Source organism: Aquarana catesbeiana, linkage group LG07 (genome assembly GCF_042186555.1).
Source record: "Aquarana catesbeiana isolate 2022-GZ linkage group LG07, ASM4218655v1, whole genome shotgun sequence".
Classification (NCBI taxonomy): Eukaryota; Metazoa; Chordata; class Amphibia; order Anura; family Ranidae; genus Aquarana; species Aquarana catesbeiana.
The window spans coordinates 345851279-345878692 of NC_133330.1; the positions used below are offsets into that span (position 1 = coordinate 345851279).

Consider the following 27414-nt stretch of genomic DNA (forward strand, 5'->3'; position numbering starts at 1 on the left):
TTCTTCAGGAGATTGGTAATTGTTTGTGTACAGCGTATTCACTGAAATACATAAGACACAATGTATTGGTGAAAATTAAGGTGCAGTGAATACGCCGTACACAGACAGATGAGGCTTTTTACAGGCGATATTTTTAGCGGTAAAGCGCCTGAAAAAAGCCTCCAGTGTGAAAGGGGTCACAGTGCCATATTGCAAAACAATGGCCTGGTCAAGAAGGGGGGGTAAATTTTAAATTTTAAAGTGGTTCTTAAGGCTGAATTTGTTTTACCTTTATTCTGTGAACTCAGTATGCAGCTTCCCCCCTCCCCCTCCCAATCCTTGCCCGATCGTTATCCAGCGATGTGCACAAGAGAAACTGCTCTCCTGGGTCTCTGCCTCCTCATTGGCTCCCGCTGCTGTCAATCACAGCCAGTGAGGAGGGCACAGGGGGCAGGGCCGAGCCATGTTCTGTGTGTCTCATGGACACACAGAGCAGGGCTTAGGAGCGAGCACACATGAGTGCCCTCATAGCAAAGCGGCTTGCTATGGGGGTACTTGGAGAAGAGGATGAGCCAGGAGTGCCGGCGGGGGACCCCAGAGGAGGAGGATCGGGGCTGCTCTGTGTAATACCATTACAAAGCCGGGAAGTATGACATGTTTGTTATTTTTTTTTTTTAAATACCTTTTTAATATCACTTTAAAGACAAATCAAGAACCCCATGTCTGCAAAATTTGGGTCACAAATTTCTGTAGGTAAATGTTACATTGATGACCTAAAATGTGTCTTAATTAGGGCTGAAACAACTAATCGATTAATCGACAACAAATCGATTATGAAATTAATCGATTACTATTTTCATAATCGATTAATCGGCCAATAACATAATGGGGTTAAAAAAATAATACGAGCCCTTTATAGTACAAAAAGAGCAAATAATCGCGACTGTAAATATTACTTTCACCGTTCTACAGTAAAAAAAATGAACCCCTTATAGTAGCGATTATTTGCTTTTTTTTGTACTATAGGGCTCATTTTAGTTTCTTTTAACCCCATTATGTTACTAAACGTCTTAGACCTGGTTCACATCTATGTGTTTTTTGGTGCTTTTTGCAGAAACACACTACAGTTAATTTACATGGTTTCCTATGGGACACGTTCACATCTATGCTTTTTTTCAGCCACTGCGTATTTGGAAAGGGTCAAGGACTTTTTTTTTTTTTTTTTAAACGCAAAACGGTGCTTTTAGATTCAATATACTTCGATGGAGAAGCTGCAGAAAATCATGTAATGTGTTTTTGCAGCAATTTGTATTTTTTAATCTGCCGAACAACAAATTGGCCAAAAAACAGTATTTCTCGTCTAATGGTGTATACAGTATATCTCTTTTGTCTGTTATTCTCAGAGTGGATTCAATATTTTGCTCCCTAACCATATAGTTGGTTGTTTATATTTACCACTGCATAGAGATATTTAAGAATAAATTGCCTTTTTTTTTTTTAAACTTTACATATTAAGTAAATTATACACCACACTTTTTTTTTTTTTCCGGTTATTAACCGATTAATCGAAACAATAATCGGCCAACTAATCGATTATGAAAATAATCGTTAGTTGCAGCCCTAGTCTTAATTACACCCCAGTGTTTCTCTTCCTGGCCAACTGTCCTGAAATGGGGAATTAAATCCCTGAAATGGGGAATAAAATCCCTGAAATTAGGATTTTGAGGAATAAAATCCCTGAAATGGGGAATCAAATCCCTGAAATGGGGAATCAAATCCCTGAAATGGGGAATCAAATCCCTGAAATGAGGAATACAATCCTCTTATTTGTGGGATATATGATGGGATGAGACCTGTGAATGTCTTTTATTCAGAGAAGACTTTCCTGTGTTAGGCATTGATTTGTTTGGAGAACTTTTTGATTCCTTTAGTCCCTTCTCACCAGAACCTCCATGGTTCTCCTCTCTTCTCGAATGTCCTATAATAGACTGACTGCCTCCTGAATTCTTCATGTATCACCCGTGTCCTGACCCAGAGCCTCTTGTCTTTCAGTACATAAACAGCGGAAATTTGGAGCAGCTTCTGGACAGCAACCAGCACTTGCCGTGGACGGTCCGGGTGAAGCTGGGACTGGACGTGGCTCTGGGACTGGCATACCTTCACTTCAAGGGGATCTTCCACCGCGACCTCACATCCAAGGTGGGTTCCTGGCACCAGTTCATTCGAGGTTTGTTCCAAGAGCTTTTCATTGAAGTACAGTGGAACCTCGGGTTGCGAGTAACGCGGTTAACGAGCGTTTCGCAATCCAAGCACTGTATTTTTAAAAGTCGTAACTCAGTTTGCGAGTGTTGTCTCGCAACACGAGCACGATTAAGGCCAAAGCGGTGAGCAGTACCACTTTTGGCCTGAGGTGGGGGGGGGGGGCCGAGCAGAGCCTAACGTCACGTTCGGAAATGCACGGAAAGGCCCGAGTACAGCACGTCTGACCTCGGCAAATCTCGGGTAGGAAGTCTTTCCGAGGTCCACCGAAGTGTCCTCGGGCCTTCTCGGCCGTTTCCAAGGATCTCCGGTGCCCCCCGCCTCTGGCCGCATGCGGTATTACATCCCATTGAAGTCAATGCGGAACTAATTATTTTCGTTTCCATTGACTTCAATGGGAAAATTTGCTTAGTTATGCGAGTACTTTGGATTATGAGCATTCTCCTGGAACAGATTATGCTCATAATCCGAGGTTCCACTGTTTTGCCATGCTAGAGGTAGAGACTCTGACAGTCCTGCTGCCAACTGATTGTCCTTTACCTTTAAAGAAGATGTCAACCCAATCACTGAAATCTTATATGAGCTTTAACATGTTATGATGTTTCAAAAGTCATTTTCGAGAAATTTATATCTGAAGATGGCAGTAAAAGTCCTGATTCTGCCATGGAGGTCCTTGTTCAGGTACTTCTTGTGATAGGATGACAACGTTCTGTTTCAGACACCCATTTGTGCCAGCCTGCGTTGTCACCCTGTTACACAGGCTTCCAATGGAGACTACGATTGGCCATTTCAGCACACATTATGCAAACATGGTCCACTTGGTCACCATAAAGAAACCCTCCTAAGAAATGCCATGCAGCCATCACTGGAGTGAAATCAGCAGCACCAAGATGTACAGCAGGGTTGTCAAACTCTGTTTCATCGCGGCCCGCATCAGCAGTATGGTAGCCCTCAAAGGGCCAGTTGTATCTGGAGTGTGTTATGTACAGAGTGCAGGGTTCGGTGGCGGGTTGTGTACAGAGTGCAGGGTTCGGCGGCGGGTTGTGTACAGAGTGCAGGGTTCGGCGGCGGGTTGTGTACAGAGTGCAGGGTTCGGCGGCGGGTTGTGTACAGAGTGCGGGGTTCGGCGGCGGGTTGTGTACAGAGTGCGGGGTTCGGCGGCGGGTTGTGTACAGAGTGCGGGGTTCGGCGGCGGGTTGTGTACAGAGTGCGGGGTTCGGCGGCGGGTTGTGTACAGAGTGCGGGGTTCGGCGGCGGGCTGTGTACAGAGTGCGGGGTTCGGCGGCGGGCTGTGTACAGAGTGCGGGGTTCGGCGGCGGGCTGTGTACAGAGTGCGGGGTTCGGCGGCGGGCTGTGTACAGAGTGCGGGGTTCGGCGGCGGGCTGTGTACAGAGTGCGGGGTTCGGCGGCGGGCTGTGTACAGAGTGCGGGGTTCGGCGGCGGGCTGTGTACAGAGTGCGGGGTTCGGCGGCGGGCTGTGTACAGAGTGCGGGGTTCGGCGGCGGGCTGTGTACAGAGTGCGGGGTTCGGCGGCGGGCTGTGTACAGAGTGCGGGGTTCGGCGGCGGGCTGTGTACAGAGTGCGGGGTTCGGCGGCGGGCTGTGTACAGAGTGCGGGGTTCGGCGGCGGGCTGTGTACAGAGTGCGGGGTTCGGCGGCGGGCTGTGTACAGAGTGCGGGGTTCGGCGGCGGGCTGTGTACAGAGTGCGGGGTTCGGCGGCGGGCTGTGTACAGAGTGCGGGGTTCGGCGGCGGGCTGTGTACAGAGTGCGGGGTTCGGCGGGGGGGTTCGGCGGCGGGTTGTGTGCGGGGTTCAGGGGTACGCAGCCTAAACCCACGACCCCAGCTGTGTTTAATAAGTGGCAGTGGGGAACAGAATGCACTCTGGCTTTGAGCTTGGCCTGACAGGTTCTTGAATTCTGCATACATTCATTCAGCCCTGGATTGTGGCTACGAGTGGACAGCACCAGACCTTACCTAATTGGTTGGTCCTCACAGTGTACCCAGGGTAAGGTTACAACATTCTCCTTGGTATTCTCCAGCTGACATGGGGGGGGGGTTACATGAGTCTGCACAGTCTGTACCGTTATAATTCAGAGTTGGGGGGGGGGGGGGGGGGGTGAAGTCCGGCTGGTCCCACATTAGGCTAAGCCATAGGATTTTTACATTGTATAGGATGCATGAGGTTGGGGGAAGTGCTCCTTCATCTGCAGACCATCACTTCCCCAATTAATGGCATTCTCTGTGTTGTTTCCTTGGCTGCTAATTGAATACTTTCACCTTGGCTGGAGCTCAGCCGTCCCTGATTATATCTGTAATATTATACTGAGAGGCCTGACAGCCCAGAGTCTGGTGACCTGCACTGGGAATTCTGTGTACACCGACCGAGCAGTACAGCATTCAATCACACTTCTCTAAGATATATACTGCAGAGGACTGATCCATCAGCCTCCGCACCAGAGGAGCTTACACTCTAATGCCCCCTCCCCCACAGTCACACACACTATTATTATTATTGTACATTTTATAGCTCTGACATATACCACAGCGCTGTACAGAGATCACTGAGCCAATCACATCAGTCTCTGTACCAGAGGAGCTTACACTCTAATCCCCCCTCCCCCACGATCACACACTATTATTATTATTATTATTATTATTATTATTATTATACATTTATATAGCTCTGACATATACCGTGGAGCCACCCATCTAACCTCCCAGGTGGTAGAATTTGAACCCAGGACCCCAGTGCTCCTCCCTGCCCCCGCTGTAGTTTGGAATGGTGGGTGAACAGAGGGTCCGGTGTGATGACAGTTTGCTCACTTCCTATACAGCTGTGCGTTCGATCGTCTGGAAGAGAAGACAGTACAGAGCGATAGAACAATTCTGGCGTGAAGACGTTTGGCCGGTCCGCTTCATTTATTCTACTTTACGAGGGGAGGATGAGAAGCTCTGCAGTAGCGCTGCGTTCACATAATAGTGTCAGGGCACACGAGCCCCTCACCCCCCCTCGCCCCTCGCCCCACGCTCTGTTTAGCCACCCAATAAACATCCAGCAAAGTTTATAAAGCGTTGTGTATTATTTCAGTGTCTGCGGGCGGGAGCAGATGTTCCCCGGCTGGCGGACACAAGAGGCTCTGTGTATTCCTGCGCCGCGCACACAGAGACAACATCAATCTTCTGTATTAGTCACCTCCACCTTTCTGCGTCCCGTCCGGAGCGTGTGTCTGCGGCAGGTGGTCAGCCGTGACCGGGGGGGTGAACGGCTGGCAGCAAATTCGCTGCGCTGCTCGGTGCCGCCATCTACCTCTAATATTTCCCTTGGAAGGTTGGGATGCGAGGGATTGGTAAGGGGGGGGGGGGGAAACCATCCAACCCTCCAGCTTCTGAACTCCGGGCAACTTGGTGTAAATAAATTCCTCAGTGACTGCAAAGGTTATAAATCCCCCTTTTGTGCGCACCAAATGCCATCGCTGGATCCGCCCACAGCCTGTGATTGGACAGTGAAAGGAGAAGCAGCACAGTGTTAAGCTCTTCACTCTGTCACTCTGTTCTCTCCTCCTGTCAGTGTGCTTCTGGTCAGCATATCACCCACCTGACTCCTTGTGCTGCTTCTTTTTCTCCATTTTGAGCTATGCTGTACAGGGACTACAAGAGGAATTGTTTGTTTTTTAAAACCTTTTTAGAACTGTATTGATTAGAGTTGCATTAAAGTGGAACTAATTCCATCGATTTTAACGGTTTTCTAAAACGAATACATTCAAAGCATACCCTGAATGATGAGGGTCACAGTTGCTCTCAAGCAAACTACCAAACCATCCAATGGCTGGTGTCGTAACTGATCACATGGGCAGCACCATGACAACTGAAGGTCAAGCAGAGGCCAAGATGGCCGCTTCCTTGGACGTAAAGGAGAGGAGGGTTTAGCTCCATTTTTAATTTGTGTCATTTAATTCTGCAGAGAGTTCAGCATCAAATGCCTTTTGTAGAGCCAGATATTGCTTTGTAAATGTAGCCGTGACATCATCACTGTGCGGTACACAGCCTGTGCAGAACAACGCAGAGATGGAAAGGGGCCCAGCAGGCTCCACCCACTACAGGCTGCCTGCAGAAGGGGGCGGAGACAGGACCAGTCACCCTGCACAAAGAGAGAAGGCAGAGCTGTGGGAGGGACCCAGCAGGCTCCACCCACTACAGGCTGCCTGCAGAAGGGGGTGGAGACAGGACCAGTCACCCTGCACAAAGAGAGAGAAGGCAGAGCTGTGGGAGGGGCCCTGCAGGCTCCACCCACTACAAACTGCAGAAGGGGGAGGAGACCAGACCAGTCATCCTGCACAAAGAGAGAGAACAGAGCTGTGGGAGGGGCCCAACAGGTTTCACTCACTACAGAAAACTACAGGAGGGAGCGGAGACCAGACCAGTCACCCTGCACAAAGAGAGCAGAACTGTGGGAGGAGCCCCACAGGCTCCACCCACTACAGAAAACTACAGGAGGGGGCGGAGACCAGACCAGTCACCCTGCACAAAGGAGCAGAACTGGGAGGGGCCCACAGGCTCCACCCACTACTGAAAACTACAGGAGGGGGCGGAGACCAGACCAGTCACTGCACAAAGAGAGGCCAGAGCTGTGGGAGGGGCCCAGCAGGCTCCACCCACTACAAACTGCAGAAGGGGGCGGAGACCAGACCAGTCACCCTGAACAAGGAGAGAGGGCAGCAGTGGGTGGTCTTTATTACAGGAAGTCTTACACTGGATTACTGCACAGACCTGGGAGAAATACACAAAGATCACCGAGATTACAGAAGTCACATGACCGATGGATTTAGAGAATATTTACTTATGCCAAAGTTCAGCTTTAAAGCGGATCTTCACCATACCCCCAATTTTTATTTATTTTTTAACACCCCCCCCCCCCCCCCCCCCCCTCTGTTTTTCGGGAGGTGGCTCCTGCACATTTTAGACACCCATAAACCCAGCGCTGTCCAGCTGCGATCCTCTTGTCTTCTGCCACCGCTCAGTCCCGTGCCGCCATATTTCTGATCCGCCGGGTCTTCTGGGTTCAGCAGGCGGGCCTCCCAACAAAGCGCCACCAAGCCTGCCCCCCCCCGTCATTTAAACACTAAGCCTCCTAGGATATGTGACTAGGTAAGTGATGTACATGGGGGGGGTGCTTTAAAAAAAACAAAAAACAAAATGCTATTGATGTAGAAGACTGGAAGAGGTTTGGACTCCTCCCCCAAGGTGACAACGCTGCTTCTACATACACAGTGCAGTCAGTGTTGTCACTCTGGGACAGGAAGTAGATGGCTGTTTTATAAGGAATTTTGTAGATTGTAGTCACATAGGACCGGAATGGGTCGATTGGTTTTCAACTGGTTCCAGTCTTTCGTATTGGAGAATGACGGTCAGGCGGGACCACCATGTTTCCTGCGGGGGGCACGCATGTCCCTCAGACACAACCCATCACCGATCTTAGTAAAGAGCCGATGACGGAGGCTCTTTACCATGTGATCAGCTGTGTCCAATCACGGCTCATCACATGTAAACAAATGCTGGTTATCAACATTTCCTTTCCTCGGCGCTGTCACTGTGTGAGGAAAGGAAAGCTGATAACTGGCGATCCTGTGGTGACGGGCATTTATACTGATAACAGGACACTGATCATCAGTGCCACCTATCGGTGCCCATCAATGCCAACTCATCAGTGAAGAAGAAAAATGACTTATTTGCTAAATTTTACAATATAAATAAAAAGGCTTTTTTATTTTTTTTATTAATTTCCAGTCTTTTTTTGTTTAGCAAAAAATAAAGACCCCGATGGTTTATAAATCCAGCATAGAAAGGTAGACCGGTGACGGCGCTCTCTTTACAGGGACAACCCAATCCATACACCAGATCCACTCACAGGGGCCCGAGCTCCATGTGCTCGTCACGTTCCACGTCACCAACAGTACAAAGGAGCCGCCAACACCGAAGTCCTCCAAGTGTCATTTATTGGTACATTGGAGAGACAATAAAACCATATTTAATCGATCTCACATGTCATTAAAGTGAATGGTAATAACACATGTGCCAAAAGAAAAAGGGGAGAGAAATCCAAGATATATAACCAAGATTAAACATTGGAAATTAGAAGAGAGAGTCTGGGAGGGAATAGTAGAAGATTCTATATAAGATGATTAACCTTCTACCAACAGGGAAGAAAAAAATATAAGAGCAGAATAGGTGAAAAAAATTAATCTTGGTTATAAATTTTGGATTTCTCTCCCCTTTTTCTTTTGGCACAAGCATTATTACCATTCACTTTAATGACATGTGTGATCAATTAAATATGCTAATTGTTTATAGGTGGAGTCTAAGTGCACATATATATTTATATATATCTTGTCATATCTGTCAAGATATTAGCTAGCGGTTTTTCGCCTTCCTCTGGATCAACAGGAAGGTAGGTAGGCCAGCCGGTGCCCCCCCCCTTCATCACCACCTCCAGAACTTTCCGCACAATCATCCGGACCATCAACAACACCACCCCCGTAGCAGTGGCAGCCATCAGAACCTCCATCCTCTCAGCAAGCTCATCATCGCCACATCAGTACCATCAGATCATCCTTCATTCAGCAACTTTTTCTTTTCTCACCATGTGCAACTTCAAATACTCAGCGAAGACCCTCCACAGGTTAAGAAATACCGCCTCAACATTACCAACCTACATTCAAAAACGACTACAAAAAGAACAATTACTAAGGACCAACCTACAATCAACCATCAAATATAGGGAGACACCAATTCAACCACAACAATTAGCATGCGCCCTGATCAACACCAGATCTGCAGTCAAGCACAGACTGGAAATCCACAACTTCATCATCGAAAACAACATAGATTGCCTTCTCATCACGGAAAGCTGGCTAACACCTGACTGCAACGCCATCTTAACCGAATTGGTGCCTGAGAACTATAGGATCCTAACTGAGCATAGAAGAGGAAAAAAAGGAGGAGGCCTAGCAGTGATCTTCAAATCTCACCTCGCGCTCATAAAACAAACTTTACAGAACTCAGTGCCATTCATGGAGACACTCTCCCTTCATCTTCAAACACCCCAAGACACCATTCACATACTGCTATGCTACAGACCTCCAGGGCCGAAGACTAATCTCCTTACACCCTTCACGGAATTCATCTCAATACACACCCTGAAAACCAAAATCTTTCTGGTACTTGGAGACTTCAACCTCTGGGCAAACTCCACCCTAGACCCTATTGCCACCTCCTGCATTAACCAACTGGAAGAACTAGGTCTCCAGTAACTGATAAATGCTCCTACACATGGTTCAGGACATATTTTGGACCTCATCTGCAAACAAAATATGGACATCAACATATTCGTCAGCGTACCGCTACCATGGACGGACCACCACGCTATCAAATTTAAAATCTCCACCAACACCACCCTCCAAAAACGGAATCACGCAATAACAACACACTGGTCTAGATCTCAGAAGAAACTACACTCCTAACTCTTCAAAACCACATTATCTAACAAAATAACAAAGCTAAATTTAAACCACTCAACTGAACAAACACTCAACTTCTTAAACAAGCCATTACTACAAAGAGCAGACTCAGTGGCTCCAAAACACAGAACATTCATCCGCAAAAAGAACTCGGGATGGTTTACTGGCATCCTTACTCTACTGAAACGTGAATGCAGCAGAGCTGGAAGAGCCTGGAGAAGAAATTCTACTAAGGAAAGCCACTCAAACTACAAACTTCTCACCGAGAAATATCTCAAAGCAACCTTCAAAGCAAAAAAAGAACATTTCTCGAACACCATCTCAACAGCCTTAAACCGCCTTCAGAAACTTTTCAAAATAGTTGCCCAGACTATGAACCCAACCTGCCTAGAGCCCCCAGCAAATGAAACTCAAGAATTTTGCAATGAGTTATCGGACTTTTTCATCGACAAAATCGACAGCATCCGGAAAACAATTTAACAGAAAAAAAAACAACCAACCTCAATCAACCAAAGCAAAAAGAGGAAATTGATACGAACAACACACAAGGACCGAAATTCTCGCTAATCCCAATCACCACTGACATCACCAAAAACAGCATCAGAAGCCTCAGAGACAGCACTTCACCAAACGTCATCATTCCCACAAAACTTCTAAAAGAATGTTCCGACATCCCCGCTCCTACTATAACACATCTCATAAATCAGTCATTCAAAGAAGGGACTATCCCGATCGCCCTCAAGCAAGGCATCATCAAACCTCTTCTAAAGAAACCCAATCTCGACCCTAAAGACCCCAACTACCGCAGACCGATACCAAGTCTTAACATCATCTCCAAGGTCATGGAGAAAGCAGTCGTGCAACAGCTACAACTCCACCTGGACACACACAAACTCTTTGACCCCCTGCAATCAGGCTTCCGCCCAGGCCACGGCACAGAAACGGCACTCCTCAAAGTATGGGAGGACGCCCTCGAAGCTGCAGATGACGGAGGATCAAGTCTCCTGGTACTGTTGGACCTCAGTGCAGCATTCGATACAGTGGACCACAACACCCTACTCATCCGCCTCACAGGAGTAGCGGGAGTCACAGATTCAGAGCTACAATGGTTCGCATCATTCCTGGAAAATCGCTCTCAGACAGTGAAACTAGACGCCTTCACCTCTGAAATCCGGGCAATATCGTATGGAGTCCCTCAAGGGTCACCTTTTATCACCAGTCCTCTTCAACATCTACATCCATCCGCTCCTCAAAATCATCAGAAATTCGGATTTCCGCTACCACTCGTACGCTGATGACACGCAACTCTACTTCCGCATCACCGGACAAAAAGACCACTATCAACTAGAAAAATGCCTCACATTGATAGACGACTGGATGACAACTAGCTACCTCAAACTCAACGGATCCAAAACAAAGCTTCTTCTACTACACGCAAACCAAAATACAAAAAACAAGAACCCTTGGACACCGTCTTTGGACAGACCATCGCCCCAAGCACCAAAGCCAAAAGTCTTGGAGTCATTTTTGACTCAGAAATGTCAATGGATGCGCAAATTGGATCAGTAGTCAGCGGATCTCACCATCAACAACTCATCCAAAACACCACAGCAAGACTGATAACAGGAAAAAAACCCTGGGAATCCCTGAGGAGCCTACATTGGCTAACCAGAAAGGATCGGATCACATTCAAGACCCTCTGCCTCACCCACAAATGCCTACAAGGAAACGCTCCTCAATACCTATGCGAGAAAATAAAACGCTATGTAACTAATCGCAGTCTTCGATCCACCTACCAATACCTTCTCCATGTTCTCAAATCCTGCTACGAATCGAAGGGAGAGCGAAGATTCGCAGTCCAAGGACCACGGCTATGGAACACTCTACTGACCAACATCCATATGGAAGAAAACCATCAGGCCTTCAGGAAAAAACTCAAGACCTTCCTCTTCTAACAAGCTGGACCCACAGGATGGACCAAGCACCTTGAGGCGATTCAGTTCGCATTTGCAGCGCTATACAAGTCCATTCATTCATTCATTCTTAAACTAGCTACGACTAAGGCCCCTTTCACAATGGGGCGGTGCGGGCGCCGGCGGTAAAACTGCGCTATTTTTAGGGCCACTTTACTGTCGTTTTAGCGACCATATTCAGCCGCTAGCGGGCTGATTTTACCCCCCTGCTAGTGGCCGAGAAAGGGTGCAAAGTGCTGCTGCAGCAGCGCTTTGCCGGCGGTATAGCCGTGCTGCCCCATTAATTTCAATGGGCAGGAGCGGTGAAGGAGCGGTATACACACCGCTCCAAAGATGCTGCTAGCAGGACTTTTTTTTTATCGTCCTGCCAGTGCACCGCTCCAGGGTGAAAGCCCTCGTGAGGAGCGGCTCTTTTAGGGCGCTTTGCAGGCGATATTTTTAGCGCTGTAGCGCCTGCAAAGCACCCCAGTGTGAAAGAGGTCTAAGGCTTCTGCCAAAACGCGTCAGTGTTATTGTTTTATTGTCACTCCGATGTACCAATAAATGACACTTCAAGGACTTCAGTGTTGCCGCCTCCTTTCTACTGTTGGTGAATAAATACCACCAAATAAAAGCTTTCATTGTCTCTAAAAAATGATAAAAATGTCATGTGTGTACAGTGTTGTATGAACGCGCAATTGTCATTCAAAAAGTGTGAGAGCGTGGAAATATGAAAATTGGCCTGGGCAGGAGGGGGGGGGGGGAGGTGCCTGGATTGCAAGTGCTTAACGTCCACATGTCACACACATGCAATAAGAAGTTAATGTGCCGTTCAAAACTTGTTTCCATCAATTTTGAGTAAATGGTCCAATTGTATCAACCGATCATAATGAATGCATTGGTGCCCGATCAATCTTCCTTATGTATTTCTCTCCCGGACAGTAAGGTCGGGATTGTATGGCCGCCATTGGGGTCTAGGTGGGAAAAGACTCAGCAAAAGAGGCAAATGCTGTATTCCCAAATGTATTTATTCTTCTATATCATCACTTCCTGTCTCCATGGCATTTCTCAGGGAGGGTTTCTTGGTGATGATGGACCGTGTGTGTGCGGAAACGGTCACTTGCGTTCTTCATCAGAGAAGTGACAACGTAGGGATCAAAGGGATCATGGGCGTGACGGGGATGACGGATCACGAGGGCGACAGGGATGACGGGGATGTCAGGGATCACGGGAATGACGGGGATCACAGGGATGACGGGGATCACAGGGATGACGGGGATCACGAGGATGACGGGGATGTCAGGGATGACGGGGATCACGAGGATGATGGGGATGACGGGGATCACAGGGGTGACAGGGATGTCAGGGATCACAGGGGTGACGGGGATGTCAGGGATCACAGGGATGACGGGGATCACGAGGATGACGGGGATGTCAGGGATGACGGGGATCACGAGGATGATGGGGATGACAGGGATCACAGGGGTGACGGGGATGTCAGGGATCACAGGGGTGACGGGGATCACGAGGATGTCGGGGATCACAGGGATGACGGGGATCACAGGGATGACGGGGATCACGAGGATGACGGGGATGTCAGGGATCACAGGGATGATGGGGATCACGAGGGTGATGGGGATGTCGGGGATCACAGGGATGTCGGGGATCACGAGGGTGACGGGGATGTCAGGGATCACAGGGATGATGGGGATCACGAGGGTGATGGGGATGTCGGGGATCACAGGGATATCGGGGATCACGGGGACAGAGCGTTGTCATGCAGCAATGTTGAGTGTTGAAGCTGTAATGTGGTTTCTATCATGGCTCATTACCATTTGCTCTCTTCCAGAACTGTCTCATCAAAAGCGATGAGAACGGATTCTCTGCTGTGGTGGCGGATTTCGGTCTGGCAGAAAAAATACCAGATTTCAGGTACATTCATTCCTTACAATTCCAGAGAAACTTTTTTTGTCGTTTTCTTCTTTAAAGGGTGGGTTTCCCTTAAGTGGTTGCAAACCCTTCTATATACCCAGTGAAGTGACCCTCACTCAGGTGATACAGAGATGAAACAACTAAGTGGTACCTGTTTATCTGCAATCTATAGAGGGATAGGCTTTGTTCATATTTCATGTCTGAGGTCAGTGGTGTCACCCAGAGACTGCAGAGAGGATGACAAACACTTCTGCACACAAGTGAGTTATCAGGTGGAGTAAAGTTCGTGGTGGAAGGTGTCTCAGGCCTTGCTGCCCTCAAGGATAGGGGTATCCTAATAGTCAAAAGGGAAAGAAGAAAAGGAAGGCGCACCAGCCTTGTGCATTATCCTTAGACGTCTTTTTATTAAAAATAAGATAAGAAACTACTCACAAACATGTAGACATCCCTTGTAATAGGAATAGTATGTGACAGGTCCTCTTTTTATAGAGAGATCTCTCCTCCAGGCTGGAAAAAAAAAAATTCTCATCCTCTCCAGCCGCGTTTTCGGCTTTGTTTACTTCCTCCGGCCCGGACGCGAGGTCATAACGTCACACTCGGGCCTCCGAGGGTCATAGAGATGACTGGGGAGCATCTGGTCACTAGAAATCTCTATGGTAAACTTCCAGGGGCGACCGATTCATTCTCCGGTTCACCGATTGCACAGGTGAGCCAGGAGAAGCACCGGATGGCGGCGCGGGGGGGGGGGGGGGGTTGTGTGTGTGTGTGTCCCCTCCCGCCGCCTGTAAGAACGATCGATCGGCTGAACTGCCGCCATGATTGTTCTTACAGTGCACAGAATCGCCGGCGGAAAAAAATATCTGGATGATGTCTGTAGCTGCAGGAATAGTCCAGATGTCCGCACTCAATGTCCTATGACGTACCTTGGGTGGGAAGTGGTTAATGACATTGGCTGGATGTTGGGGTGGGGGAGTTGTCCTACTGCAGAATACATTTGGGGCCAATCACACTCCTCCCTGATTGGTTTGGCTCAATGAAGTATCTTCCTGGATTTCTCAGCACTTGATGCTCTCCAGGCATATTGACAAGCCGGCCCACCAACATAATAATATAATATAACAGATAAGTGCAGCACAATAAGAGAGTGTCATAAGTATTTTTAACTATTGATGGAAAAAAGTTCTTAATCACTGATGGATGGAATACACTTCCACTCTCGATCGAAACAGGACGTATACAATCTTCTCCAAAACTCTTGCACAATAAGTCTGTAGGAAAATGCGCTTACCAGAACTGTTGGACCTCTAAATTATAGGAGGTCAAATTAACCAGAAATCCAGAAACCATCAACAGAACGACTTGGATCCCCTGGATAATTATCCTCATCCACCATAGATTTTACAAGCTGGAGATTATGGTGTAAATCATAATGCAGCGATCAAATTTTCCTCAATGAGATCCTCAGTAGGCCCACCTACATGCCTGGAGAGCATCAAGTGTGAACTTTCTACTTCCCACCCGGTGACAAGTGGTGTCCAGAGCCGGTGAGGAATATGATCCTGGGAAAGGCCTTGGCTCCGTTCAATCCACAGATGAGCCCTTTGTAATGAGGGGTCCACAGGAGCCGGTGAGGAGGTATTTCAGCTTTTCATGGAGGCACAAGATGACTTTAAGGTGGCGGATGGTGGAGATCCAAACCAGGAGTTTACAAGATTTATTATCACCACTCTTGTGGACTGTAATAACCAATTTGGTTTTGGACAATTTACATTTGTGTATATTAGTGCAATTCTATATCATTTATACGTTTCTTGTCTCATAGGAGAATTGCTGCTTGTTTTTTGTGTGAGGTCGTTTTTATCGCAGTTTTTTCACTTTTTTATGGTTATTCAAAAGTGTCTAAAATCTAAACAAACGTTCAACACTTTCATTCATTTCAGTTTAAATTTTATTCCACCGCTAATAAAGCGGAGTTCCAATAAAAATAAGTCAGCAACTACAAATACTGCAGCTGCTGACTTCTAATAATCGGACACTCGCCTGTCCCGGGGTCCAGCGATGCGGGGGATAGAAGCCCCGCCCCTCTCCCCCTCCTCTCTGCACTCGCCGGCATTGTCACTGTGGCGCCCGGCTGTGGCTTCACAGCCAGGCACCCACTGCGCATGCGTGAGCCGTGCTATGACTAGCCGGGCAATCGTCTGGGACCTGTGATGTGTCCCAGATGATTGCCGAGAGGAAGGGGGGAGAGGTGATCTTCCTTCCGGGGCCGCGGGTGCGCCAGGAGGAAGTGGGAGCTGGAACCTTCTAAAAAGAGGGTTCCCCCCCCCCCCCCCTCCAAAAAAAAAATGACATGCAAAATGTGTCAGGGGGTCACGTTCCCTTAAAGCGGAAGTTCCATTTTATTCCACCGCTAATAAGTACTCAACATTTCATTTGAGTCTCTGGGGACTCGCAGCACTTACCAGGTGAGGCAGCCATCTTGGGAGAAGGCATTGGCCAGGAACCAAACCCGGGTCAGATGCTTGGAAAGCCGCTACGCTCACCACTGCACCACCAACTCGTGGAACGGCAACAAACTTTGACCGAAAAAAATTTGCATGGGCGTCGTCTAAAATTTTCTACAGGTTACTAGTTTTGAGTTAGGAGTTCTAGAGCTAGAATTATTGCTCTCGCTCTGCCGATCTCAGCGATACCTCACATGTGTAGTCTGAACACAATTTTCCTATGCCGGAGGAACTTGTATATGCTCCGGTAAGCCTCGGAGACCACCGGGGAGCGGCGGTAGGGGGGGGGGGGGGGGGGGGTGTTTGTGGGGAAAAAATGACATCAATTTTATTGGGGTACAATTGTCAAAGTAACGCAGTGCCGTATATCGCAAAAAAATGGCCTGGTCAGGAAGGGGGTAAATCTACCGGCGGGCAAGTGGTTAAAACAAGACAGTTTTTTTTTTTGTCATAATCATATTTTCAATATCGATGCCAAAATGTCACCTTTTCTGCCGGGGGAGGGGAACCTTTGAGCACAGCGGTACCATCGGTCCTAAATGCAGCGACTGGCGATCAGTCCTCTGTACCTGATCGACGCACTTAATAAAACGTCGCCCTGATTGCGGCGTGTCGGAGGTCCAATCATTGAACGAGGTTACAGCAATTCCTGCGATTTTCATCAGTTGCCGTGAACTTGTCATAAGGAAAAAATGTCTCACCGAGGTGGAAATATTTAATACGGTTTCCTAGACCTGCTCGGCGCGGTGAGGTATCTCGTGGCACCTCGTTAACGTGGCGCTCGGGGGAAATCCAGCTGGTGTTGATTAATGCCGGGACCTGCTCCGGCTTTGTGTACATTACCACACCGAGGGCCAGGTTCTCATACCTGCCAGCTGGAGGATCAATAATGTTCACAAGGATCGAGGGTGAGGGGCTGGGGGCCGCGTACCGAGAGGGGATAGGGGGGGTTGGGGGGCCGCGTACCGAGAGGGGATTGGGGGGGTTGGGGGGCCGCGTACCGAGAGGGGATTGGGGGGGTTGGGGGGCCGCGTACCGAGAGGGGATTGGGGGGGTTGGGGGGCCGCGTACCGAGAGGGGATAGGGGGGGTTGGGGGGCCGCGTACCGAGAGGGGATAGGGGGGGTTGGGGGGCCGCGTACCGAGAGGGGATAGGGGGGGTTGGGGGGCCGCGTACCGAGAGGGGATTGGGGGGGTTGGGGGGCCGCGTACCGAGAGGGGATAGGGGGGGTTGGGGGGCCGCGTACCGAGAGGGGATTGGGGGGGTTGGTGGGCCGCGTACCGAGAGGGGCTGGGGGGGTTGGTGGGCCGCGTACCGAGAGGGGCTGGGGGGGCCGCGTACCGAGAGGGGATAGGAGAGGATAGGGGAGCTCCTGTGTAACCCCCGCTGAAATCCCCAGACCTGGGGGGGGGGGGGCCTGTGCTCCCCCCTCCCTACAGGTTCATAAGATCATGGCCCCTCCCACTGCTGATTATTTTTATTATGAGCCATCAATGTTCTGTTCTTTGGTGTTCATTTCAGGCTGTTATCATTTGAGGTCCAAAGTCATTACAGTATGGCAGTATCGCTGATTACTTAAAGGGTAACTCCACTTCTGTGGAGAAAATAAATAGTAGTTTTCAAACTGCAGCTGCTGTAATTTTCTGGGGTATATAACACCCTCATAAATGTAGTTTCCTCCTTGTATGATGGGGGAGCCCGGCTTGGAGAGAGTGTGACCTCTTCATTATGGCTTTGTGGGAGGGGCAGAGACACAAACTACTGCAGGAAATCTCCCCATTGTGGGAGGGGCAGAGACACAAACTACTGCAGGAAATCTCTCCATTGTGGGAGGGGCAGAGACACAAACTACTGCAGGAAATCTCCCCATTGTGGGAGGGGCAGAGACACAAACTACTGCAGAGAAATCTCCCCATTGTGGGAGGGGCAGAGACACAAACTATTTGTAGAAGTGGGGGAGATGCTACTGCAAGGAAATCTTAAACAGCGGAGTCTCGGATAGACCTAGGAATACATTTAATAATACGGCCTACTTGGCGCCCACCCAGAATTGAAAAACTCCACATCTTCTTCTTTACACATCATCAGTTTTTCAGTTGCACATTTTCTGATTCCTCTTTCTGCCGGACGGATTGTGGTGACAGGAAGTTGTGGTCAGCGCTGCATCTGAGAAGATTATTTAGCGGCCCCGATATCCGCGGGTCGGTTATCACCATTAGAGCGAGGCGCGCGCTCCGCACCTGGCGGCTGATCTGTATTATGGGATACATTGATAAGGTTCCGGGGAGGTTCTGCTGCAGTGGTCAGAGTCTGACATTTACTTAAAGGAGATGTACGGCCTTTGAAGGAGTGTCCAGCCTTCAGCAATTTTACTTCAACACACTGTGAAGAATAAAATATAAACGCCCCAGTAAATTCTTACCTCAGCACTTGCAGTTTACAGATTTTAATGCCGCGGTGTCCTGCTTTCTCAGTGCTGCTTCCCTGAACAGTGCAGTCTGGAGCCAGATAGTGGGAAGAAGAGACAGAAGCTTGGAACTGCCTTGTCTTCCTAGGCCAAGGGGCTGTGTGTCTCTATCAGGGTGGATAAAAATCAATCATTAAAAATCAGATTTTTTTCTTTTTTCCTTAAATCGATTTTTTTTTTTTTTTTTAATCAAATTTATTTTAATAAAATGCTTTCGGAGCAAAGATCTATGTAAAGATAGTTTTCTATTTAAGATACATTAATAATTTTAGTTTATTCAGCATGAAATGGAGCTTAGTTATGTAGTATGAGGCTGTATATTCTGCAATATTTACATTTTTGGTAAACTCATTCAATGAATCCAAGCTCTGCAGGCTGAGATAACATGCACTGCATTGATACATTCACACAATTTCACAGTAATCATGAGATAAACTAGATTTCTAGATTGTAAGCTCTAATGATCAGGGCCCTCTGATCCCTCCTGTATTGATTTGTATTGTGGGTGTAATGTCTGCTCTCATGTTGTAAAGCGCTGCGCAAACTGTTGGCGCCATATAAATCCTGTATAATAATAAACAAGTTCAGGAATATTCCTTTTATCCCATTGTTTTTCATATCTATGTACACTACAAACTGTATGAATCTGTTCTGATATCGCTGTTTTACTAACCAGACAGCTTATTATTCTAAATAGGAAACCTTCATTTTGTTTCCAAATATTAAAGATTCCAACTACCAGCAAGAATAAGTCCTTCCATATAAAGAGCCCCTGTCATTTCAGATCCATTATGGCAGCACCTGTTAGCGGGTGTCCAATCACCTGCTGCCGCCACATCCCTCACTTTTTTGTGTCACCGCCCCATCACCAGCCGTCCCATTAAAGTGAATGAGACCGTCGGTGAGCCAACAGCGGGGTAAGAAGAGGAGGAGCCAACAGCAGGGTAAGAGGAGGAGGAGCCAACAGCGGGGTAAGAGGAGGAGGAGCCAACAGCGGGGTCGGAGGAGGAGGAGCCAACAGCGGGGTCGGAGGAGGAGGAGCCAACAGCGGGGTCGGAGGAGGAGGAGCCAACAGCGGGGTCGGAGGAGGAGGAGCCAACAGCGGGGTCGGAGGAGGAGGAGCCAACAGCGGGGTCGGAGGAGGAGGAGCCAACAGCGGGGCCGGAGGAGGAGGAGCCAACAGCGGGGCCGGAGGAGGAGGAGCCAACAGCGGGGCCGGAGGAGGAGGAGCCAACAGCGGGGCCGGAGGAGGAGGAGCCAACAGCGGGGTCGGAGGAGGAGCCAACAGCGGGGCCAGAGGAGGAGCCAACAGCGGGGCCAGAGGAGGAGCCAACAGCGGGGCCAGAGGAGGAGCCAACAGCGGGGCCAGAGGAGGAGGAGGGGGAGCCAACAGCGAGGCCAGAGGAGGAGGAGCCAACAGCGGGGCCAGAGGAGGAGGAGCCAACAGCGGGGCCAGAGGAGGAGGAGCCAACAGCGGGGCCAGAGGAGGAGGAGGGGGAGCCAACAGCGGGGCCAGAGGAGGAGGAGCCAACAGCGGGGCCAGAGGAGGAGGAGGGGGAGCCAACAGCGGGGCCAGAGGAGGAGGAGGGGGAGCCAACAGCGGGGCCAGAGGAGGAGGAGGGGGAGCCAACAGCGGGGCCAGAGGAGGAGGAGGGGGAGCCAACAGCGGGGTCAGAGGAGGAGGAGGGGGAGCCAACAGCGGGGTCAGAGGAGGAGGAGGAGCCAACAGCGGGGTCAGAGGAGGAGGAGGAGCCAACAGCGGGGCCAGAGGAGGAGGAGGAGCCAACAGCGGGGCCAGAGGAGGAGCCAACAGCGGGGCCAGAGGAGGAGGAGGGGGAGCCAACAGGGCCAGAGGAGGAGGGGGGGGAGCCAACAGCGGGGTCAGAGGAGGAGGGGGAGCCAACAGCGGGGCCAGAGGAGGAGCCAACAGCGGGGCCAGAGGAGGAGGAGCCAACAGCGGGGCCAGAGGAGGAGCCAACAGCGGGGCCAGAGGAGGAAGAGCCAACAGCGGGGCCAGAGGAGGAGGAGGAGGAGCCAACAGCGGGGTCGGAGGTGGAGCCAACAGCGGGGTCAGAGGAGGAGGAGGAGGAGCCAACAGCGGGGTCAGAGGAGGAGGAGGAGGAGCCAACAGCGGGGTCAGAGGAGGAGGAGGAGGAGCCAACAGCGGGGTCAGAGGAGGAGGAGGAGGAGCCAACAGCGGGGTCAGAGGAGGAGGAGGAGCCAACAGCGGGGTCGGAGGAGGAGAAGGAGCCAACAGCGGGGTCAGAGGAGGAGGAGCCAACAGCGGGGTCAGAGAAGGAGCCTCTGCAGCACAGAGATGACAGTTGCTCTTTAAAAATCATGACTTAAATCAAATCCTCCGTGGTTTCTATTGATGCACACAGTGTAGGGAGACACAACTCTAATTTTTTTTTATAAAAGGCCCCCCCTGGTATTCCTTCCTGTAATAGGGTGACAGTGCTCTGTCCCTTTCCAGTAGGAAACATGCCCAGGGAAGTGCCATGAATACGTTTCAGGAGTGCACGTAGACAGGAAGTAGCTGCGAAGAAGCTGCAGAAAACCGGCAGCACTGAGGTGTAGCAAAGGATGGGAAAAGGTGATCCAGTGTGAAACTTTTTGCATCTGTGCAGAAGCTTCCTATAAGAAAGGCTGATCAGTGCTGCTCCCTCTCCTTGTGCAGGGTGTCTGGTCTTGTCTCCACCCCCTCCTGTAGTTTTCTGTAGTGGGTGGAGATTGCTGGGCCCCTCCCACAGCTCTGCTCTCTGCACAGGTTGTGTACTGCACAGTGATGATGTCACAGTGATGACTGATACTTTGTCTCTTCTATGTAAAGACATAATGAGAGGGTCAGTTGGTAGAAATGTGAAGGTGACACGATGATGATGATGATGATGATGATGATGATGATGATGATGATGTGGAAATCTCCGCCCACTGACCATAGACGGTCCTTCCCCTTGAGGATGGACTGTCAGCAGAACAGAAGCGATGTGACAGTTGCTCGGCGTGTCGCCATGTAAAGGGGATTACATACAATCCCATTATGTGGATCGTGTCCTTCCCTTTAATTTTCCACATCCAGCGTGGCCCTTGTGCTCCTTCCAGGACGGGGCCACATGTGACATTCAGGAAGAATGACCAATATTCTCCCCGTCTGACGCCCGTATTATATATACGGATACTATAGAAAACGCTGGAAATGGTCTATTAGTGTGTTATTTGTCTGTAGTTTATAGCAGACCTCACATCTGTTATATCATTTTATAGTAAATTCATGATGAGTGATCTCATCACTTCCAGATATTCATGACCTCTCACAGTGATCACAATCTCCGCTCTCTAAAAGACGGCACCATATTTGTTCAGGCTCCTTTGTTCAGAGATGACACAAGTATGTAAATCCCGGTGTCCACATAGTTTATGGCTGTGTTCACAAATGTCTGACACAGATCAGCCCCCTGCTACAGCCTCTCACCTTGTGACTTATAATGTTACAGTCCGATCACTGGGGGAGGGGAGGGGAGACTGAGGAATTGTCCTCCCTGCAGCAGACCGATGACATCACCCCAGCCTAGGCAAAGTCACTGATTGGAGCACAAGGATACATAATGATAAAAGGTGGAGCTTTACTGAAGAATGTATTGTTCTATGAAGTGTCTGACAGGTTCACCTCACCATGAGAAGGTTTCCTATTCTATAGAACACAATGCAGACCGGTCAGAACTGGCTTCATTATGTGTCATTAGAGGTGACAAATCTTCACCAATCTGCTTAATAAGAAAAGTGATCTGGTGTGATTGCTTATCATAGGGAATGTGTGACCCCTCCTTGTTCTTTGTGTCTTCCAGTGACGGCGGTGAGAAGTTGCCAGTGGTGGGGTTTCCATACTGGATGGCTCCAGAGGTCCTCCGAAATGAAGCCTACAATGAGAAGGTGGGTCTCCCCTCCCCCGCGCCCCTCCCCCATCAGCTATACCATTCCTGCATGCTGTCCAGGCCATGTCTGGACTTGTAGCTTCCCTTATTCATAACTTGTCCCATCTCTGGTATTGGGGGGAATATTAGTACCCCATTGTCTAAGTCAGTAGGAGGAATAGTGCCCCATCATTGGTGTCAGTGGGAGGAATAGTGCCCCATCATTGGTGTCAGTGGGAGGAATAGTGTCCCATCATTGGTGTCAGTGGGAGGAATAGTGCCCCATCATTGGTGTCAGTGGGAGGAATAGTGTCCCATCATTAGTATCAGTGGGAGGAATAGTGTCCCATCATTGGGGTCAGTGGGAGGAATAGTGTCCCATCATTGGTATCAGTGAGAGGAATAGTGCCCCATCATTGGTGTCAGTGGGAGGAATAGTGTCCCATCATTGGTGTCAGTGGGAGGAATAGTGCCCCATCATTGGTATCAGTGGGAGGAATAGTGCCCCATCATTGGTATCAGTGGGAGGAATAGTGCCCCATCATTGGTGTCAGTGGGAGGAATAGTGCCCCATCATTGGTATCAGTGGGAGGAATAGTGCCCCATCATTGGTATCAGTGGGAGGAATAGTGCCCCATCATTGGTGTCAGTGGGAGGAATAGTGTCCCATCATTGGTATCAGTGGGAGGAATAGTGTCCCATCATTGGTATCAGTGGGAGGAATAGTGCCCCATCATTGGTGTCAGTGGGAGGAATAGTGTCCCATCATTGGTGTCAGTGGGAGGAATAGTGTCCCATCATTGGTGTCAGTGGGAGGAATAGTGTCCCATCATTGGTGTCAGTGGGAGGAATAGTGCCCCATCATTGGCGTTTACATGCGAGGGCTGACAGGCTGCCAATATCTGACTGCAATAGAAAGTAATGGGAAAGAGCTGAGATTTTTGTGCCTCTGTTGAGAACTTTGAGGACATATTTCTCCACAATGCCTGTATCTACAGAAGTGAATTGGAGATCTTATTTGTGGTGCTTTTCCTGCTTTTTCAGAATGTAAATCTTTAGTGCAGAGTTTGGTCTCAGGTTCACCTTAATGTCATACAAGTATTATCTGTACTATATTTGTGCTGATACCGAGTATGTTCACAAGTACTCATGAAAATACTCGGATACCCAAAACCGATATCTTTGCCGTGTGATTTGAGCCCAAACTTGTCATAGTGATTTCCACCTGGCTTCACACCGGAGCGGTGCGGGAGATCGCATGTGATTGGGACAGGAATCGCACCACATTCCTGTTCATGCGATTCTATGGGCTCAAATCGCACCGCAGAGGTATCGTTACTTGTAGTCGCCGATATAAAATCCGGTAGTGGTTCACCCGTAATCTGTATTGTACCTTGTAATTGTGTCAGATCCTGTGCGTTGTCCGCTCACAGGGCGGGGGCAGTAATACACAGGACACTGAGCGGACTTTATGGCAGGATCTTCTCATAGAGGATTAGGGGCGGTCTGCGCTCGTTCTGTGGCGGGTCAGGAATGTGGTGAACACTGAACTGTCTGTGTGCCTTATGACAGGTTCTGATAATAGAGAGGACCTGGAGTTCTAGCCATGCTCTGTCCATTTTGATCCAGCTGCGCTCCTAAGCTGAAGGTGCTGTGCTGCCTCTCACCTACTACACCCTGCGGAGTGTGACGGGCGTTTTGCGTTCCACAGATTTATGTACACAATCCGATCGACTCCTCTGTCAATAGCTCTCCCTGTGTTCAGGGAAAATGCATGAAATTCCTGTGCGGAGGAACAAACGCGGCTTGTGTGTCAAACGAACGTTGACTGCTAGTAAAAGATTAATCGGGGCGCAGATAGTTATCGCCTGACTTGGTACAAAGGAGACGAGCGCGGCTGTATCAACAAACTGCTGACTGCTCCTCTTTATCTTCTGCTCCTCGTACACGCACCAATCGCGTTCTCCTCCCCCCAATCAGATTCTACAACCATCCTGGTGGGCTGACCCCGGACAGTCCGGACTGCGGGGGGTTAAAGGGTTCCAGGCTGACCCCGGACAGTGCGGACTGCGGGGGGTTAAGGGGTTCCAGGCTGACCCCGGACAGTGCGGACTGCGGGGGGTTAAAGGGTTCCAGGCTGACCCCGGACAGTGCGGACTGTGGGGGGTTAAAGGGTTCCAGGCTGACCCCGGACAGTGCGGACTGTGGGGGGTTAAAGGGTTCCAGGCTGACCCCGGACAGTGCGGACTGTGGGGGGTTAAAGGGTTCCAGGCTGACCCCGGACAGTGCGGACTGTGGGGGGTTAAAGGGTTCCAGGCTGACCTCGGACAGTGTGGACTGCGGGGGGTTAAAGATTCCAGGCTGACCCCGGACAGTGCGGACTGCGGGGGGTTAAAGGGTTCCAGGCTGACCCCGGACAGTGCGGACTGCGGGGGGTTAAAGGGTTCCAGGCTGACCTCGGACAGTGTGGACTGCGGGGGGTTAAAGGGTTCCAGGCTGACCCCGGACAGTGCAGACTGTGGGGGGTTAAAGGGTTCCATTCTGAACCCGGACAGTGCGGACTGCGGGGGGTTAAAGGGTTCCAGGCTGACCTCGGACAGTGTGGACTGGGGGGGGGGGGTTAAAGGGTTCCATTCTGAACCCGGACAGTGCGGACTGCAGGGGGTTAAAGGGTTCCAGGCTGACCTCGGACAGTGTGGACTGCGAGGGGGTTAAAGGGTTCCAGGCTGACCTCTGACAGTGTGGACTGCGGGGGGTTAAAGGGTTCCAGGCTGACCTCGGACAGTGCGGACTGCGGGGGGTTAAAGGATTCCATTCTGAACCCGGACAGTGAGGACTGCGGGGGGTTAAAGATTCCAGGCTGACCCCGGACAGTGCGGACTGCGGGGGGTTAAAGGGTTCCAGGCTGACTTCGGACAATGCGGACTGCGGGGGGTTAAAGGGTTCCAGGCTGACCTCGGACAGTGCGGACTGCGGGGGGTTAAAGGATTCCATTCTGAACCCGGACAGTGAGGACTGCGGGGGGTTAAAGATTCCAGGCTGACCCCGGACAGTGCGGACTGCGGGGGGTTAAAGGGTTCCAGGCTGACCCCGGACAGTGCGGACTGCGGGGGGTTAAAGGGTTCCAGGCTGACCTCGGACAGTGTGGACTGCGGGGGGTTAAAGATTCCAGGCTGACCCCGGACAGTGCGGACTGCGGGGGGTTAAAGGGTTCCAGGCTGACCCCGGACAGTGCGGACTGCGGGGGGTTAAAGGGTTCCAGGCTGACCTCGGACAGTGTGGACTGCGGGGGGTTAAAGATTCCAGGCTGACCCCGGACAGTGCGGACTGCGGGGGGGTTAAAGGGTTCCAGGCTGACCCCGGACAGTGCGGACTGCGGGGGGTTAAAGGGTTCCAGGCTGACCTCGGACAGTGTGGACTGTGGGGGGTTAAAGGCTTCCAGGCTGACCCCGGACAGTGCGGACTGCGGGGGGTTAAAGGGTTCCAGGCTGACCTCGGACAGTGTGGACTGTGGGGGGTTAAAGGGTTCCAGGCTGACCCCGGACAGTGCGGACTGCGGGGGGGTTAAAGGGTTCCAGGCTGACCCCGGATAGTGCGGACTGCGGGGGGGTTAAAGGGTTCCAGGCTGACCCCGGACAGTGCGGACTGCGGGGGGGTTAAAGGGTTCCAGGCTGACCCCGGATAGTGCGGACTGCGGGGGGGTTAAAGGGTTCCAGGCAGGCTTTGGCTGCGGCCGGTACGGCGAAATGACCAGGTTTGCTCAGCCAGGTATAATGAGCGGTTAGGTGGACGGGTTTGGGCCGTGTCATAGGACTCCTGATTACAATAATTAGCAGGTAGAGGATGGAGGAAGTCCCGCCCCTTCACATTACGTGACGTCGATTGTCTCCTGACATGGGAATGTACATACAACCGTTATCGAGTGATTCGTCAGGAAGTGAAACTTCCGTGTAATTAGGCCGCTCCGCATTCTTCTCCCACGACAACAAAGATGAACTGCCTTGGAATTCAATGGCCTGTCGTGTGTGAGCGAGTCTTAAAGTAACAGTACATTCAGTTTTTTCTTTTATTTGTACCTACAGGTAATGGAACTTACAATAAGACGTACCTGAAAGTACGATGAATATCTCCTAAAGGTGCGCCATTTAGGAGATGTTTACAATTTCTTAAGCCGGTGACCTCATCAGCACCTGCGCACTTTGCTCTGTATTGAGGACACGCTGAGTATGCCACCAGTTCTGTGCGATCGCGTTAAGGAGATTCTACATTCTATATAAAATTTTATTCTATTTTGTATGCTTTACCTTTGTATTGCACACGGCACTAATCATGTTTTTTATTACATGTTTGCATTTTTTCGAGTCCTGGTTAGAATTAGCCTGCCTATGTTACGCCCCTTGTTACCATAAAAGTACAATTGTACTATTAACCCCTTCAATACCGGGCACTGTCACCCTCTTCCTCCCCAGGACAATGTTCACCTTTCAGCGCAGTCACTCTTTGAATGACAATTATGCGGTCACGCTACACTGTACCCATAGGACATTTTTATCATTTTTTTTGAGTCAGAGCTTTCTTTTGTTGGTATTTAAAGAGGAAGTAAACTTCCTTTACTGACTTTTATCTATAGGGGAAGGTTATAATGAGGCACCTATAGGTAGTGTAAATATCTCCTAACACTGCACTGTTTAGCAGATATTTACATTACATGTAGCCGGTGACATGACGGGTACATGCCCTCTGAAGGAACAGCCACCTGTGCCATTCCCTCCGAGCCCTGCGCTATGAACGGTGGTTCCCGCGTGGAAGTGATGTCATTGTGGCTCCAGCCAGTCACAGGGCCAGAGTCCGCAACCCCGGAGACAAGACGGGTGAAGATGGAAGCGGCTGCT

At 50.0% G+C, this 27414-nt stretch overlaps 1 protein-coding gene across 1 annotated transcript; it reads left to right on the forward strand.

Moving 5' to 3' along the window:
• The first annotated feature begins 1775 nt into the window (after positions 1-1775).
• On the forward strand, positions 1776-22728 carry LOC141102601 (dual specificity testis-specific protein kinase 2-like). The gene is made up of 3 exons (XM_073591502.1): positions 1776-2178; positions 13555-13637; positions 22457-22728. The coding sequence occupies exons 1-3, from the start codon at positions 1990-1992 to the stop codon at positions 22620-22622; spliced, it is 438 nt and encodes a 145-aa protein (XP_073447603.1). The 5' UTR covers positions 1776-1989; the 3' UTR covers positions 22623-22728.
• The last annotated feature ends 4686 nt before the right edge of the window (positions 22729-27414 follow it).